The sequence below is a fragment of the Periplaneta americana genome, chromosome 9, assembly GCF_040183065.1.
Source record: "Periplaneta americana isolate PAMFEO1 chromosome 9, P.americana_PAMFEO1_priV1, whole genome shotgun sequence".
Taxonomy (NCBI): domain Eukaryota; kingdom Metazoa; phylum Arthropoda; class Insecta; order Blattodea; family Blattidae; genus Periplaneta; species Periplaneta americana.
The window spans coordinates 162,966,692-162,986,093 of NC_091125.1; the positions used below are offsets into that span (position 1 = coordinate 162,966,692).

The 19,402-nt window shown below is 33.8% G+C and overlaps 1 protein-coding gene across 8 annotated transcripts in view; it reads right to left on the reverse strand.

Annotated features, from left to right (window-relative positions):
* The window catches only part of LOC138706697 (nuclear distribution protein nudE-like 1-B), a 93,453-nt gene that overhangs the window by 19,086 nt on the left and 54,965 nt on the right, over nucleotides 1–19,402 (reverse strand). For 3 of the 8 annotated variants that reach the window (XR_011334056.1, XM_069836281.1, XM_069836282.1), the window contains exons 7-8: nucleotides 15,331–15,425; nucleotides 1,689–1,774 (exon numbers count right to left, since the gene is read on the reverse strand). Coding sequence is in view for 3 of the 8 variants with exons in the window: in XM_069836281.1 (XP_069692382.1) it covers nucleotides 1,689–1,774; nucleotides 15,331–15,425 (181 nt within the window). In the remaining 5 variants the exon portion in view is untranslated. Of the gene's footprint in view, nucleotides 1–1,688; nucleotides 1,775–10,693; nucleotides 10,819–13,779; nucleotides 13,843–15,330; nucleotides 15,426–19,402 lie in introns of those variants that run through there. The other 5 variants (XR_011334054.1, XR_011334055.1, XR_011334057.1 and 2 more) reach the window with 3 other exon arrangements.

Genomic DNA, 19,402 nt, shown 5'->3' on the forward strand with positions numbered 1-19,402 from the left:
CCCAGACATAGTGATATTCAACAGCATTTTCACAAAATTATTATAATTAACACTTAAAATCTGGGGACATCTGGGGACAAATTATTAAATTTGGGGATATTCCAGGGACGAATTTTTTTCGGGGACAAAAAGCAAAATTCGAGGATTGTCACCAAGAAACGGCGACATCTAGTAACCTTAAATTACATACCACTTGTAGTTATAAGATATCAATCAACAATCGACATCAATTTAACTGCCTGATCGATCTGTTATCGATTCCAATCCTCATTTGTACTTAATAAAACTATATTGTATTATTTTATGCATCACCTTGTATAGTACAAGCAATGTACTTATATAACCTAATTACTGAGTAATCAAGTTTTGGAAGTGTTCAATTATTTTTAATTATACTGTATAATGAAATGGGTATGCATAGTAAAAATTCACAGGAGTGTGGGCTGCTAATGTCATTCATTAACTAGATTTTCAATCAACAATAATTTTCCTTAACATACATTATTTGAGTTACTCGATTAATAGCCTGTAACAGTTATGGGAACTATGAAAATAATATGGCACAAAAAAACTTGAAGTAACTTGAAAAAATCTACATCACATTTACATGTATTTCACAGTTTGCAAGACATGAAACTCAGGCTCTTCTGGCAAGAAACCATCAGCTGACTAATTTATGGCTGCTAATCATTTTCTGTTGTTCAAGGACAACAGACTTCGTATACTGCCTAGTATTTTATGTTACATTAGTAGTCTCTTAAGGATAATCCAAGAGAGAAAGAAACGAATGTAAGGCTGATATTCGTTGAGTCAGTTTTTAGAAAGAGGAAAAGTGATACTGAATAAGGCAATATGCAGCTTTAAAGATAAAAATTTTGCTCTAGAGAGATATTAGAATCAATAAAAAAAAAACTCCGAACAATTATAATAAGCACAAAAACGATTTATCTACCTATTTGCGTGTGTGTGAAAGAGAGAGAGGGTATGAGTTCATGTGGATGAATTTATTTATTTCATTAATTAAATTTATTTATTTACTTATTCATTTAATTGCATTATATTCTAAATGAGGCAGTAGAGCAAGTGGACAGCTTCAACTACTTGGAATGTACTATAAGCAGTAACATGAGCTGCTGCCAGGATGTCAAAAGGAGGATAGCAATGTCAAAGGAAGCTTTCAATAGAAAAAGGAGCATCTTCTGCGGACCTCTGGAAAAAGAACTAAGGAAGGAACTAGTGAAGTGCTTTGTGAGGAGTGTGGCATTGTATGGGGCAGAACATGGACATTACGATGAAGTGAAGTGAAGCGACTGGAAGCATTTGAATGTGGATATGGAGAAGGATGAAGTGTGTGAAGTGGAGAGACAGAATAAGAAACAAAGCTGCATTGGAAAGAGTGGCTAAAGAAAGAATAATGCTGGAACTCATCAGGAGGAGAAAGGAATTGGTTGTGTAACTGGCTGAGAAAAAACTGCCTAATGAAAGACATATTGGGAGGAATGGTGAATGAAAGAAAAGTTTGGAGCAGAAGAAGATATCAGATTATAGACAACATTAAGATATATGGTCCATAGGTGAAGACTTAAGAGGAAGGCGAAATGGGGAATGCTGGATTTGCAGTGAAAGACCTGCCCTTGGGCAGAAAACTATGAATGAATGAATAAATGAATGAATACATGATGCCATACCTGTAAGCATCTCTGGTAGGAGTATCACTCGATTGCAGACTTTCTCTTGATGCATTACGGCATGAAGCCAATTTCGATTCCAGGGCCTGAACAATTAAAAATTGATACTCGTTTATAAATTTCATTAATTACAATTTTTAGATAAAGAAGAATAACTTATGTAACTTAAAATAAAAACAGACAACAAAAGTGAAGTGCAATTTCATCCATCCATCACACAGCAGTATTACTTACTTGTAACTTTCAAAATTAAAGGGGCATATACACCTTTGGATGCCGAAAAAATGTTTGTTTGTCCCCCCCCCCCCAAGTTCTGTTTTCAATAATTATTTATGCATCTTGATTACACAACTTTTAACACTGTATCACTTCGGAACATGTATGGTAAGACTTTCCTGTGTTAAATTTCAACATACCTCGTTTACATGTTTCGACCTATTTATGGGTCATCTTCAGAACTGGTCGTTGTTGGTCTTGGCGCCACTTGTTCTGTTTCCTGTGAGGATGTGTTCCTGTGGTATAGTGTAGAGTCAAAGAGTGTGTGTGTTTTGAAGTTGAGTTGTGTGTTGAGAATTTCGTTGGGGTGTGTTTTTGTGTGTCTGTATATTTCATATTGTTCTAGCGTGTTTAGTTTCTGGCTTTTTGTACAATTATTTATATACAAATTATTAAATTTTACAATTCAAGGCAAAAAAATCGCAAACAATGTATTTATATATTTAACTGATAATGACAGGATTCACTAACACATTCATTATGAATAAAACAGAGAAGAAAGCATTAAAAATATTTAAAAATGTATAAAATATGAACGAAACCAATTTTCTCTGCACAAGTTGAACCCCCCCCCCCCAATTAAAAAAATAAGTACCCTTAACAATAAAAGTTTTCTGGTTTCTAAAAATGTTTATTAATCAAGAAGTATTGTCTAATCATTGTACCAAATTCCAGTGAAAAATTAATTCAGAATATACAGAAATTAAATTTTGAATTTTACTAAATTTATACTAGTGAAAGGTGTACATAATAATAATAATAATAATAATAATAATAATAATAATAATAATAATAATAATAATAATCCGTGGCGCTACAACCCGAGAAGGGCCTAGACCGACTAGCCGGCTGCTGGCCTCACGCCCACATGCCGAAGCAAGGTGGACGATCATCCAACCAGAACGGAGGTATCGTGTGGTTAGCACGATGATTCCCCCAACTGTTATAGCTGGTATTCGCAACCGGATTTTGCTACCTATCGTAGCTCCCCAAGTGCATCACGATGCTGGGTGGGCACTGGTCCCATACACTGGCCGAAATTTCATGAGAAAATTTCTCCCCCCATGAGGACTCGAACCAGCGCGCATTCCGTAACGTGAGTCCTAGGCAGGATGCCTTAGACCACGACGCCACAGCGCGGGACGAAAGGTGTACATACCCTTTAAATTACCTCACACACGAACACACAGAATGACACGCACGCACGCACACACACACACTATTTTTCTAACAAAACTTGCAAAGTACATGTTTCATATACATACTGTACAACTTTAAATATAACTGAGACCCATCACAAAGCTATGAAATATTACAAACATTTTGCAGAAAAGAGTCAGGAGTGGCATTCTGGATTTTTTAACTTACCAATTCTTTTAAGGGAACAGGGATTATTAAAAACCAGTATTAGGTCACGGAAAAGCAATATATTTGGAGACAAACTGCTGAACAGCCATTTTGTCCATCATAAATCTCGCAGAACTTGAAGAGAAACCATCAACTATGAGACTGTACACACAAACACACGCACATACACACACGTGGGATTTTTATCAGTTAGAAAATCGAGAAGGAATCATATTGTAACAAAAAGAATATTTCAACTCCACAGTAATTCAATATATTATTACCAGCACAATAATGGCAGACAAGTAAGGAAAGAATGTATCAATCATTAATCAGCTGCGTAAAAAAAAAGGTATAACAATTCAATCACTGTGAAAGTCTGAAATTTAACTTCATGTAATTTATCTTAACTAGAAACAAAACACAGTACACATAGCTTAGTCTATTAGTTCCCAAAGAGTAATTATTACTCTTTTACTTCCATCTCATATCTTGATGCTCAACACATTATACAAGTTAGGCCACTTCATGTATAATGCATATTTCACAATAATTTCTGTGCAAAAAAAAAAAAAAAAAAAAAACATTAAATAGCCATTAACACATTTTAATGAACAGTTTCTAAGTATGATTCAGAACTTCAGAAATACAAATTAACTCAAATATATACAAAGCAGAAATCACTTGCACTAACTGGAGTTCATTCTGAACATTTCTACACTGAGAGTGACAATTCACTCATCTCTTACGTCCAACAACTGTATACAACAAGTGGGAGTATGGGTTTCTGGAGTCCTGATCATGGATTTTCCTTACCTTTCCTTAAAGGGAGGTTGTAGACTTGGTTTGGATTGAGTGAATTGGACTCCATGTATGTGAAGAAAGACAGATGTAAGAAAGATTTTATATTTAGTGAGTTTAAGAAGAAAGTCTTCCAATCTGGATTAGCAGAAGGGTGCATCGTAAGATCTTTTACTATCATATAAGGTTGCATCTTTCTAATCTACTTGCAAGACAACAGGAATCAAGTGAGTTCGAACTCGTCACTATTACTAATGTTACTATGCTGTTGACGGATCATTTCCAATGATTCCAGAAACGAAGCAAAGGCCTTTATGAAACTGCTAGTGTGACGAAGTTCAATTTCATTTCTGGATAAGGAAAACTTGAAAAGTGGGAATTCATTACTTCATTAATACGATCATACAAATTCTTACATCATGCTCCTTTTAGATACCAGAAAGCATCATCAGGGTTAGTTGGCACTCAGCTGATTATAATTTGCTTATTGTGTTAATCAGTCTAATATAATGCTCCTTCAAGCCATAAATTTATGATACTGGACTCTAGTTTACTTTGGATTTCTTCCACAAGGTCTGAAATCAATTTCCACAGCATCATAATATTTCTCTAATCTCAAGTTAACAACTATAAGAAAATTTTTACAGACGTTGTGGGTGAATAATTATTTTACTATTAATACTGAAATTAATTAGTTTATTATCTGCAGCACAGTAATGACGAATTACTAGGGACCATATTTTTTGGTGAAATAAAATGGATGATTTCGGTGTTGAACCTCCACTATTTAGGTGGGAATTTCGTGAAATAATCTGTCAATTCAATGAGTATTTCGTGAAATTAGTTGTCGATTAAATGTATTATGTTATGTTTAATTTTTCTTACACATATCAATATACAGTAGAACTTGGTTATAGCGACCTCGTTTTGTGCGACACCTCGCCTATAACGTCAAATATTCTGTGGTCCCAACTAATTCCCCATAAGACATATGCTTTCCTACCTTGCTTAATACGACAAACGCATATGCGTCTACCTTGCATATAACGTCATTTTCAACCTCAGTTCGGAACAATTTTCTAAGGACCAAAATATTTTGCTGAAATCTGGCAAATCCTTTACTGTTCCCTTCTATCACAGACCTCTGGAATGCTGGCAGATTCCCCATCCCATTGTAACCTGCCCGAATTCATGCGGTATTAATGGTACCTGCATGCGGTCAGTTTCGACAGGAAGTTTTCACTAAGTGCACGCATTTTAACGCAGTATGACCACTAAAAGAAGTGAGTTACACTTTAGAAGCCATTAGAATTGTGAACATTTCTATGAAGCTAGAGGAGGGAGTATGAAGCTAGGAGAAGGAGCAGTGATATTGCAACTGAAATAATGAACATAGAATTTAATTTAGAAAGTGTATATTGGGCAAGCAGGAGACAACAGAGTAAAATGACTGATTACTTCACTCCTCAGTAAATAAGTTTGTGAGTAATGAACAAACTGTTTTAATACAGAATACTGTATTTATAATTGTACATGTATTTTATTGTGTTCATGGTATGCTTAAAAGTGAATACATAAATCTGAAATAAGCCTAATTATGTTTATTATTTTTCATTTTCCACCTCACTAGACTGATAACATGAATCTCGGTTACTACGACACTCGTTTATAACATAATTTTCAAGGTCTCTTGGATGTCGTTATAACCAAGTTCTACTGTAACAAAAAAAAAAAGATATAAAAAACATGAAGATTTGTGCGACAGTCAGTGAGTATTTTCGTGTACACAAAGCCCCCCCCCCCCTCTCACGGTCCACATTAGATGTAGGGAACCACACTGCCTGCAACAATTCACACCAAATTCGTTTTGAGGTCCTCTACTAAACTCCCAAAACCTCTTTCATCAAAATAAAGCCTTTGGTGCTTAAAATACTGCACCAAATATTGAAGAACATTACATACAATGTTCTTTAATCTTTTCTGCAGTTGACAATAGAATTCGATCTCTTTTTGATAGCCAGAGAGATAGTACATTTGTAAAAGTATACACAGTACCCATAAAGGAAATACAGAAATATTGCGTTACCAAGCCAATGTCAAATTCACTGAAACAAAAGTCACCAACATGTCTTTAACAATACTGAATAAAATGTTGGTGCACAGTTAGTAGTTTTTTGCGATAGAAGGGGTATATTTCGTGGTTATTGATATATTTCGCAAGTTTGTTTTGCTTAAATATAGTACTTTAGGCATCTAAAACAGTAAATGTAACAAAGGAAGTAATTGTGGCAAATTTCGTGCATTACCAAAAAATACGGTCCCTATAAATGACTTACGGGTATCAAGAGTATGAGACTCATTCCTATCCTTTTCACTAATAAATGAATTTGACTGGTTTTTCTTTTTCTGACGCAACTGAACACGAAGTATTGAGTGTGAAGAAGACAAAATATTATCTTCAATAGTTTTTCAGTTGAACTCACTTAAATGGATTAGTGATTAGTCTTCTGCATACCCCATGAATGCACCATCACACACAAGCAAGCCAATCTTCAACATGCCGAGTTACATCCTCCCACATATTCATACTGAGGCATACCTTGACTACGATAATTTAAAGAAAGATGACATGATTATAAATGTTCTATTTATATTAATTAATCTGTCAACTGGGCTCAGTTGTTAGGACTGGATGAGGCTCCACTGGTCAATATTTTCATATGGTTATCCATCTATCAGTAACAGAGATGAATCTCACAAAGAGTTGTCTGAAATCGATTTAAGAGATTAAGCTTAAATTTTATTATGAATTTTGTGAATTTTTATACACACACACACAAACACACAATTTAGTAAACAAAGCATCTTAAGATAATTTTTTACTTTTCGGTTCAATTTAAGAAACCTATATTCTTTACAGGGCAAATGCAACAATCGTATTTTACTTTAGCGTTTCTAGCTTTAAAAGTGACGCTATACATTCACGTTAGATAATATTTAGATTGGATATGAAGTACGGGTAAGAATCAGTATATGTCAAAGTATTGGATTTTCTGTGTTAATTTACTTCTGCTTCTCCTTATCCGTATATTATACTATATCAGATTCTCGCACTCTAATAGGCTGTAGAGAAGTACTGGCACACTTTTTATTTTGGTGCCACATTCTTTTTATTTTTACTTATTGTTTTGCTTCATAAAATGCAATTTAAAGCACTCAACTATGACCTTCTATAATTATTTCTGATGTCCAAATGCAAAATGTCAATAAATATATTCTTCAATAGCCTAAACTGATGTAGCAAATTAATATTGCCATATATATTTCTATCAGATTAGATCAAGTTAATACTGAAGTTTAACCCTGAAAAATGACCGATTGTCTTGGAGCATTTAGCACTAGATGCCTGTACTTTCAGTCCATAATTGAATGTCTATACTAATAAACGAGTATGCTTTGTTTTTTTGTAAATATACTAAATCCCTATAAATGTATAACAATAGGGCTATTCCATATGAAATCGATCAGTAAAAAACCTCGCATTTTTTTAGAGATTTACCGATATTGCTTTCTGCTGGGTTTGAATTCGAAAACATGCATCACATAAGCCCTCAGGCAATAAATGTACGATATGTAAACTAAAGGTTTATTTTTGTCGCTTGAGAGTGCTGAAAAAGTTGCTAAATCCCTATTTAAGGGGAGAGGATGGTATTTTTTAAACTTTTTTCCTACTTGGTGTAAGATATTAATTTTTTGTATGTAGAGAGCTCATAGCTGTGGCAACTCAACCAAATAAAAATATTTTGAAAAAAAAAAATTATTTGGGAGCCCAAATTTGAAAAAAATATACCCAATGCAGGATTGTACTAAAACCGATATATCTAAACCGTTTTTAAAGATGGATTCAAACAGTTTTTTGCAATGTATTTGCAAAAGCATGTTCTACAAACTGTCTGTAACAGAATTTTGATATCAGTCCCTACGTTTGTAAAATAAACAATTAAAATTTAATAGCAATTTTCTGATTTCCTTTCTTGCAAACAAACTGACGTGGATATAGAAGGGAAAAATTGGATCGGTGTCGGTTAGAGATCCCGAGTAGCTCAGTGGTAGAGCGTTGGTACGTTAAACCAAAGGTCCCGGGTTCGATACCCGGCTCCGGAACAATTTTTCCCTCGAAATTATTCAAAAATTATTCAAACTGACGTATTTTTTAAATGAAATCAAGTAACCAAATTCTGTTACAGAGAAAACTTTCCTAATAGTCTAAAGAATGTGTGTTCTAAATTTCATGCATCTTTAATAGTTCAGAAATTATATCCATTTTTGTCTGGCAATGTAGCAAAAAAAATGAAGTTACTGGAAACCGATAAAAGCGGGCATGTGATTTAAAAATCCATAGCGCAGGAAGTTTAAAAATGGCGTCTCAACATCCGATAAGGGCACAAATACCCACAAAATGCTATGCTATGCATTCCACACATATCAAAGGGTATTTTAAAGAAAAAAAAAGTTTTTTGAAAATTTAATTTACCAGAAAAACAATAAAAGTGAGCGAGTGATTTAAAAATCTATAATGCAGGAAGATTAAAAATGGCGACTCAACATCTGAAAAGGGCACAAATACCCACAAAATGTTATGCAATGCATTCCACACATATCAAAAGGTATTTTAAAGAAAACATTTTTTTGAAAATTTAATTTACTGGAAACAATAATAAAAGTGGGCGAGTGATTTAAAAATCCATAATGCAGGAAGATTAAAAATGGCGACTCAACATCCGATAAGGGCACAAATACCCACAAAATGCTATGCTATGCATTGCACACATATCAAAGGGTATTTTAAAGAAAAAAAAAAGTTTTTTGAAAATTTAATTTACCAGAAAAACAATAAAAGTGAGCGAGTGATTTAAAAATCTATAACGCAGGAAGATTAAAAATGGCGACTCAACATCTGAAAAGGGCACAAATACCCACAAAATGTTATGCAATGCATTCCACACATATCAAAAGGTATTTTAAAGAAAACATTTTTTTGAAAATTTAATTTACTGGAAACAATAATAAAAGTGGGCGAGTGATTTAAAAATCCATAATGCAGGAAGATTAAAAATGGCGACTCAACATCCGATAAGGGCACAAATACCCACAAAATGTTATGCAATGCATTCCACACATATCAAAGGGTATTTTAAAGAAAAAAAAAAGTTTTTTGAAAATTTAATTTACCAGAAAAACAATAAAAGTGAGCGAGTGATTTAAAAATCTATAATGCAGGAAGATTAAAAATGGCGACTCAACATCTGATAAGGGCACAAATACCCACAAAATGTTATGCAATGCATTCCACACATATCAAAGGGTATTTTAAAGAAAAAAATTTTTTGAAAATTTAATTTACCAGAAACAACAATAAAAGTGAGCGAGTGATTTAAAAATCCATAACGCAGGAAGATTAAAAATGGCGACTCAACATCTGATAAGGGCACAAATACCCACAAAATGTTATGCAATGCATTCCACACATATCAAAAGGTATTTTAAAGAAAACATTTTTTTGAAAATTTAATTTACTGGAAACAATAATAAAAGTGGGCAAGTGATTTAAAAATCCATAATGCAGGAAGATTAAAAATGGCGACTCAACATCCGATAAGGGCACAAATACCCACAAAATGTTATGCAATGCATTCCACACATATCAAAGGATATTTTAAAGAAAAAAAAGTTTTTTGAAAATTTAATTTACCGGAAACAACAATAAAAGTGAGCGAGTGATTTAAAAATCCATAACGCAGGAAGATTAAAAATGGCGACTCAACATCCGATAAGGGCACAAATACTCACAAAATGCTATGCAATGCATTCCACACATATCAAAGGGTATTTTAAAGAAAAAATTCTTTTGAAAATTTAATTTACCGGAAACAACAATAAAAGTGAGCGAGTGATTTAAAAATCCATAACGCAGGAAGATTAAAAATGGCGACTCAACATCCGATAAGGGCACAAATACCCACAAAATGCTATGCAATGCATTCCACACATATCAAAGGGTATTTTAAAGAAAAAAAAAAAGTTTTTTGAAAATTTAATTTACCGGAAACAACAATAAAAGTGAGCGAGTGATTTAAAAATCCATAATGCAGAAGATTAAAAATGGCGACTCAACATCCGATAAGGGCACAAATACCCACAAAATGCTATGCTATGCATTCCACACATATTACAGAGTATTTTAAAGAATTTTTTTTTAATTTACTCATTTTTCATCAAAAAATACCATCCTCTTCTCTTAAGCAATAGAAAAGTTAAAAGAAACTGTCGCCAAAAAAACACTTAAAAGTAGCTAGATTTGGCTGCAATGCTAAACTGGCATCACTGAAATAAAGGTTCCGTATAGTAACATTATTCAAAGTCAGAGCTGTTTGTTTAGGAGCAGTGCCATGGGCATGAAGGAAGCGTAACATGCTAGAAAGAAGGAGAAGGTGCAGAAATTCATACAAGCTGCCAGTGCCTTTTGTAAGAGCGTTACTAGCGAATGTAAAGCGAGAAATTCAACCAAATAAAAAACGGACCTCTACTAAGCGACCACTAAGAGGTTGTGCCATCATTGGAGCGGGGGACGAAGGTGGGGAGGAGAGTGCCCATTGCTGCAGGTGCACTTGACCCGTTTACAGCCTGAGCACAACCACTTCTCAAGCTGTCAAACCGAAAACAACAAAAACACAAGAAAGTACTAATACAACTACCATCAGGCAACAGAATAAAAGAAGGAACAAAAGTCGTAAATAGTGTGTTTGTATTTAATATGGCAATTATTCAGCATGTGCAATTCCCACAATAAACAACACTTAAGTTACAATTTTTATTGCAATTGCATATAAATTAACAGTTGGCATTAAATTCACCTTGCACATAAATCAATGCAACACAACTTCCTGCTATTATAGAAGGAGTAAAAGATATAAGATGCAAACATATGTAGCTATAGGGGAACAACTTACAAAACTCCGTTGGTCTGCACAAGCATCAATCTTACTATAATACTTCAAGATTGCAACGGATTTATAAATGGTTGCTATACCTTTAATAAACACTTACAAAGGATGTGGCTCTATGATGGAAACTCCAAAAGTATACTTTGCAAGCTAGAAGTTAACTGACATGTAATCTATTAATATGATTCATTAAGCTTTAGAAGATAATATCACAAATTCGGAACAGAGGATATCAACACACCAGATTATCAATAAGCTTCTGAAACTGATTAATTAAGAGAACCAGTTTGTAAAAAATAATTGTTTATAATTTTTACTTCATGTATCTTAAGTATTCATGTATACATATTTACAAACTGTTAATGTAGTTGTACTTAGAGTTACGTTGAAATATACTGCATTGTATACTTTCAGGATATGACTGAAACAAAATTAGTAATTTCTGCACAGAAATATCATATGTACTTCGGTATATCGTAATAATATATGAAATTAGTAAAATTCAGAATTCAAATAATTATACAAATATGTATCAAACAACGAACAAAACAACAAACTTTCAGCAACAAGATAATGAAATACACGCCCATGAAACAATGCAATTATGAGATTCTATTCAGCAAAATGAACATTTATATCCACACACTTCAATTTTCAAAATTAACATTTTTCTTTAGTTTTGGCACCTTATCAAATTAAATATACATTCTTGGTTGGTTTCTACTGAGGAGTCATATCTAGTAATGAAACCATTATTGATCTAGCTTTCCAATATTTTATAATGTTTTCTTCTACTATAAGAGCTCTAAGGGATATGAGGTGTTGATCATCCATAATATCTTCTTCGTGACATAACAGACAGTTTGGAGAGTTGATAATATGTAGTGATGATGCAGATTTCCAGGCATCTATCGGTATGAGTTTTCCGTTATTCATTGTATAACGTACAATTCTGTTTCAAATTGATTGATTTATGTTGCGAAAGTTTTTCGAATAATGACTAATATTTTCTGAGAAAAATGAAGTTTGAAAATGTGTTTTTAGAAAAAAAAAAAAAAAAGATCGTCAGAAACAACTCATATTACAATGGCTTATGAAAGTGTGCATAGAAGGCCAAAAAAGACCTTAAAAATGGTGATATATGTATAATGTAAATGCCAATTGATCCAGAATCGAATGCTTAATATACAGACCAAAAAACAAAATTTGGGCCACCTGAATTTTCCTAGTTCCAGTTATAACATACTGCGCACTTGGAAAATTCAGGTGGCCCAAATTTTGTTTCTGGGTCTGTACCAGTATGTAAAATTTTAAATAAATAAATACTGGTACACATTTTTAACATTTTGGACCTCTTAATTTTCCCTTCAGATGCTGAAGAGATACTCAATGGGTCCACTGAAGGCTAAAATGTTCAAATATATTATTTTAATATACCGAAGTACATATGATATTTCCATGCAGATATTCTGCGTCATCATACGATGAAAGAGTAATGGAACGGAGAAAAATTGTCTCCGGCGCTGGGATTTGAACCCGGGTTTTCAGCTCTACATGCTGATGCTTTATCCACTAAGCCACACCGGATACCCATCCCGGTGTCAGACAGAATCATCTCAGTTTAAGCTCCAACTCTTGGGTTCCCTCTAGTGGCCGCCCTCTGCACTACGCCATAGATGTCTATGAACGTAAGACCGAAGTCCACACATGTGCTGAGGTGCACTCATTATGAGTGACTAGTTGGCCGGGATCCAACGGAATAAGTGCCGTCTTAAATCACGAAGTGATTTACACATATCAAATATATTATTTTAATGTACCGAAGTACATATGATATTTCCATGTAGATATTCTGCGTCATCATACGATGAAAGAGTAATGGAACGGAGAAAAATTCTCTCTGGCACCGGGATTTGAACCCGGATTTTCAGCTCTATGTGCTGATGCTTTATCCACTAAGCCACACCAGATATCCATCCTGGTGTCGGACAGAATCGTCTCAGTTTAAGTTCCAACTTATTCCGTCGGATCCCGGCCAACTAGTCACTCATAACGAGTGCACCTCAGCACACGTGTGGACTTCGATCCTATGTTCATAGACATCTATGACGTAGTGCAGAGGGTGGCCACTAGAGGGAACCCAAGAGTTGGAACTTAAATTGAGACGATTCTGTCCGACACCGGGATGGGTATCCGGCGTGGCTTAGTGGATAAAGCATCAGCACGTAGAGCTGAAAACCCGGGTTCAAATCCTGGTGCCGGAGAGAATTTTTCTCCGTTCCATTACTCTGTCATCATAAAATGTTCAAGCTGATCTAATTCACATCCAGTTACATTCTATTCTAAACCACCCAACATGTTCAAACTTCTTAGCATTTGGGAACAATGAATAGCCAAAGCAGTACTGTGATGAATATAATGCCAACTTATTAAGCAGTATTATAATGTGATCTCACTTCTTTGAGTTTCAGATTTAGATTTAATTAAATTACTAAGGACTTCAACACATAACACACTATTTACAACATACTAAATAAATAAATAAACCCATTTGTCACGAAGCATGCATCTACTGCTGCATGCAAGTACACTCAAATGGACAAGTTTGTTATTCTCGAAACTGATAAGTTAAGACTTAATTTCCACACTTAATATATGCACACCTTGGCACAGTTCTAACCTGAGGGATTTGCCACATTGAAATGCTGACGTCAAACTTCACAACCCTGGGGACACAACTACCATTAGCAACCAAGTCTACATATCTTATATAATGGACATTAAGTGGGAAACCATCTCTGTTAAGCTGGTTATTATTTTCGAAGTTTTAAAAGCCCATTCGATAAATTATACGAGGTTTCTTAAAATAAAACAATTATAATGCATCAGATGATTATTATTAAAAATAGAAGTCTGTATTAAAAGCATTAAATATTATCTGACATTATTTCATTACATTTGCACCTGATTTTGTATTCTTAGAATTCGTAATCTATATTATTCCTTCATTACACCAATGAAGTCGTGAACTGGGCAAATTTCATTTAGAAGAAACGTAGCTTCGACTTTTTCCACTGCTGATGAACACAAAAAAAAAAGTTTCAAATATTGAATTTACCTTAGCCTTCATGTGAAAGAAAGGCCAAGAAGATAATCAGTATAAGACACCCTTCTGTGTTCATATTATGCACAAATACGCATACAATGAAGTTAATATAACATTTTTATTTCATAAATGAGAGGAATAATTATGAAAGAAAGTAAATAATGAAGGCAATTAAGAATTCAGAATTAATGTCTTACAATAATCAAGTCTGATAAATAATTTATACCAGGTGTAATACAATACTTTGTTTCGGAGAATTATGACCACAACATAAAACTGCTTTAGCTTTATTTACTAAAAGTTATTTCTTATTAAAGAAATTTGATAATTTACCGAATGCATTTAAAAAGAATTTTATATACTTCTTAGTGTTCTGAAAGTGAAATATATATGTTATTGTTAAAACCCGAAATCAGTTAAAACCAGTTTCAACTAGTAAAAACTAGTTTTAAAAACGTATATACATAGAAAGTGAATCTTTGTAAGATCTACAATCAATGACAGGTTAGGTTTGGTTTGTTTAGGATTTTATCAAACAAAACCTAAACTTACCAAACCTAACCTATCATTGATTCCAGATCTTACAAAAACTCGCTTTCTATCTACCTACATTTGCTTAAACTAGTTTTTACTAGTTGACACTGGTTTTGACGGATTTCAGGTTTTAACGTTAACATATATATGAGATCAGGGAAATAAATGTTAAAAATAACAGAAATGACTTTCCACATAAATAAATTTCAAATTTATTTTTGAGACTTTCCCTTAATTAGAAACATTTCACGTCCTATCTTGCTTCAATCAACATGATGAATAGGATGGAACATATTTCACTTATGAAGGTGTACAGAATTGTAACTTGAATTTATGATACAAGGTAACAAGATACGTGTATCCAACCATCACAATTTTCTATAGTGCAACAATACAAAGCAAAGATTTGCTTGTTGAAACATAAATTACCGGTAATATAATTTGTCTCCTCATCAATGCTAACAAAATACAAATAAATGCTTTAAGGGATGACAAATAAAGCAGTGTAAAAAATCTTACTGGGTAATTAAAAACGAAAACACAACCATCCGAGTTTTGAAAACTTAATACTTACCCCAACCTTCCGAAGTAAGTCCCCTACGATATTCATTGCTGATATTCTGGCTGGTGGAGTCAGAGGAATGTTTTGCCCTCCACCAGTCTGCGATACTGCAACAAAAAGTTGAAAATTACTTGACAAGTCTCGTACCCAGAATAAAAATAAATGCACCATGATCTAATATAGAGATCAAACAGCAGTCTTTTGAGCAAGTCATTTATATTCTTGGTTATGAAGCAAATAGGTCTACTGCTGGCCATTTTGTCATATGTAACATTCTGAAGTTTACTCACAGGCGTGGTCAAATTATTACAGTAAATATTATGCTTGCACTAAACTCGTATAAATATAACATATAGTATAGTACATAACCATTTATATTCCTAAAAATTAAAATGGAATAACTTCTTGAAAGTGATAGCTGCCCACTCAAACTTACATAAACAAAACAAAAAACCATTATTTTACTATTGTATTAAAAATTATTAGCATATATAAATTAAAATATTATCTTGTTTGGATTGATCAGTAGACTGTATCTTCATGGTAACCCTTTGCTATCTCTCTCAACTGCTATCATCTCACTTTCAAACAAAAAAAAACTATGTTTTATTGGTACTTTGTACAATGAAGCCTTGATTATTGTTTCTGCTAACCATTATTAACTATTTAATACCATTAAATTCGATTGTCATCGGAATTCTGACCATCCTTCCAGATCATGTACCAGTACATTTCTCTTCAATAATTAACATTCGCACAATCTCGAACATCCTGTCTTGCATCCAAGTATTTTTTAATATAAATAACTGATTAAATGACGATCTTACTCGTGTTAATTGTGTAAGCATGTGCGGCTTACAGCTGTTTCGGTCTTTCTTCACACCATCCTCAGAGCCTACTAGATCTCGGCGTCATCTCGAACTTCGCTGCCTGTTGTGTGGGTGTGTTCGATTGTTGAAAAGTGTGAAATGTGGTGTCAAATAGTGTGTGTTTTCTGAAATTCATCTGTGTGTTAAGAATTTGATCAGGGTGTGTTTTGGTGTATCTGTATATTTCATGTTGTTCTAGTGTGTTGAGGCAGTGAAGTTCGAGATGACGCCGAGATCTAGTAGACTCTGAGGATGGTGTGAAGAAACACCGAAACAGCTGTAAGCCGCACATGCTTACACAATTAACACGAGTAAGATCGCCATTTAATCAATTATTTATATTCAAGTGTTAAAAGTAGTATACGAAAAATTCAACATGGATTTCTGTAATGTTTTAAGTTAAGCGGCCAGCCCTGAACTTCGAAGATTTACAGTCTTCTCTAGTGATTATTGAAGAGATGAATTTATTATAGCTATCAGTGAAATTTATTGAATGTTTGTTGCTAAAGTGGTAGTTTTATTATACGAAAAATATCTCCAAAAAGAAATGCTAAGAAAATGAAAAAAGCAAATAGAACTGTTGCTTCTTTATAAGTTAAGGGGGCAGATGGGTGAAATGTTGGTCATTTTCAGTCAAAAATCGCATTTTTGTTTTCTTGTGAAAAATGAAACAGCAATCTCCTATTTATATGTTGAGCAAGTTTCAACGTTCTGCAGCGCTCGAAAGTATAAAAATTACGCAATATATAAATGGCTGCATCCTTGAACTTTAATTTTATGCAAATTTTACAAGCTGTTTTCTCACACTTCTTTTTTCAGCACATTTCATCAGGTTCGAAATGTAAAAGGCTCTTACAATTTTGATGCTAGGAACATGGAATTTTACTGCATGTTCTATATACTGCAGTTAATAAAACAGCGAATGTGTTTTATGATTAAATGAATACTTTTTGAAATAAAAAATTAAATATTTATAGCAGCAATGGAAAATTTTTTTAAGCATACAGTGTCATGCAAAAAAAAAAAAAAAAAAAGAAAAGAAAACAGACATTTTACTGAAAAATTGAGCAATACATTTCATTTTGAAATATGCAAATTTTCCAAAATATTTTTGCTAATAACTCAGAAACTAACTGACTCACAGAAATGAAACTTCACCACATCATTGTCTATCACACCATGATTATGAGCACAAAAAAATCAAGGATGTAGCTTGCACAATTCAGAAAGTAGAAATTTCACCCATCACCCCCCCCCCCTTAAATTAAATATAATTAAGTTAGGGATTTTGAAGCAAGTAAACCAACTATGAACATATAGTACTGTACATACGAAATCCCATATACAATTAGGACAATCACTGATGAAAAAAAATATATACATAAAAGCCTTTAAAAATAGTAATGCCTGTAACAATTTTATTATTGAACAATGAAAGCTGGTGACGACATTATAGTGAAAATGAAGCATTTACCATCAAAACATAGGACTCAATATTACTGAATTTTTCAGCGTTTTTAAGATTTTCTGTTAAAACTTCTATAATAGATATGAGTTCATGAGTTAATCATTTTTATTAAATTAACTCAATGGAACACTGTTAAGGATGATATTTCTTGTGATACATATTTTGTTCAAAATTATAACATAAAAAAATAGTAAGAATTTTTTAATACATCAGAGTTATGCTCAAGCATCAAAACATTTCAGATAATAAAGTTAGAAAATACCACTGTTGCTAATCTGTTTTCATGAAAAAATGGGGAAGAAGATTCACTCAATACTCATTAAAATTTAACTATTAAAGATTTTAGTGTTATGCTTGAAGTATGCACAAAAACAATTTTGTCTTAAACGTTTAAAAAAGTAATTTTAACTCTCTTTAATTTTATTGCAAAAATTATTTACTTGTTTTAAGAGACTGTCCTGCAAGAAATCTATACCAGTGTGAAACATATAATGCAGAGCTTTAATTTTCATAGTTTTTAAAATATTGCAAACACTTTTACATACATCCATTAGCAGGGACATCATATTTCAGAATTGGTAATATTAGATTTTTGTACAATGTAAGTTTCTTCTTTACACTTAAAGACATTTTAACAGTGGAAGAAGTTAATTTACGGCAGTTGCTTTAGCTCTTGTTAACTGAAAGTGTCTATGACATAGAATCATCTAGGTGAAGTGAATTCAAGGATATTTTATTTGTTACAAAATGAATGAGGTCCACACCTATAACGGTTAGCATGTCTAGCAGCGAAACCAGATGGCCCAGGTTCGATTCCCGGTCAGGGCAAGTTACCTGGTTGAGGTTTTTTCCGAGGCTTTCCCTCAACCCATATGAGCAAATGCTGGGTAACTTTCGGTGCTGGACCCCAGACTCATTTCACCGGCATTATCACCTCATCTCATTCAGATGCTAAATTACCTAAGATGTTTATAAAGCATCGCAAAATAACCTACTAAAAAATGAATGAGATAATTATTTACATAAATAAAGATCTTCGCGTTTTTTGTCCTGAAATGAACATGGCTTGACACATGTCTTCATATTTTATTGATGTATGCCCTGTTTCAAACCAATCTGTTAAAGTACGAGGCGTGTTCTTAAAGTAAGTTCCAAAAGGGTGTAGTAAGTAAACGGGAAGATATTTACAAACTATTTTTGTTGCATTGTATTCCCCACACTTCAATTACTTCTCAACATAATCTCCACCATTATTGAGGCATTTATCGAGTCGTGGCACAAGTCTTTCTATCCCCTCATTGTAGAATTCGCCTGCCTGCGATGTGAACCACTCCCGCACTGCTGTTTTCACTTCGTCGCCATCAAAACGTTGATCACCGAGGAACTTCTTGAGGTGCAGGAAGAGATGAAAGTCACTCGGAGCCAAATCTGGGCTGTAGGGGAGATGGTCAATTTGTTCCGAGCCAAATTTCGAGATGAGATTTTGGGTGTCGTCGCCATCAAAACGTTGACCACCGAGGAACTTCTTGAGGTGCAAGAAGAGATGAAAGTCACTCGGAACCAAATCCGGGCTGTAGGGGGATGGTCAATTTGTTCCCAGCCAAATTTCGAGATGAGATTTTGGGTGTCGTCGCCATCAAAACGTTGACCACCGAGGAACTTCTTGAGGTGCAGGAAGAGATGAAAGTCACTCGGAACCAAATCCGGGCTGTAGGGGGGATGGTCAATTTGTTCCCAGCCAAATTTC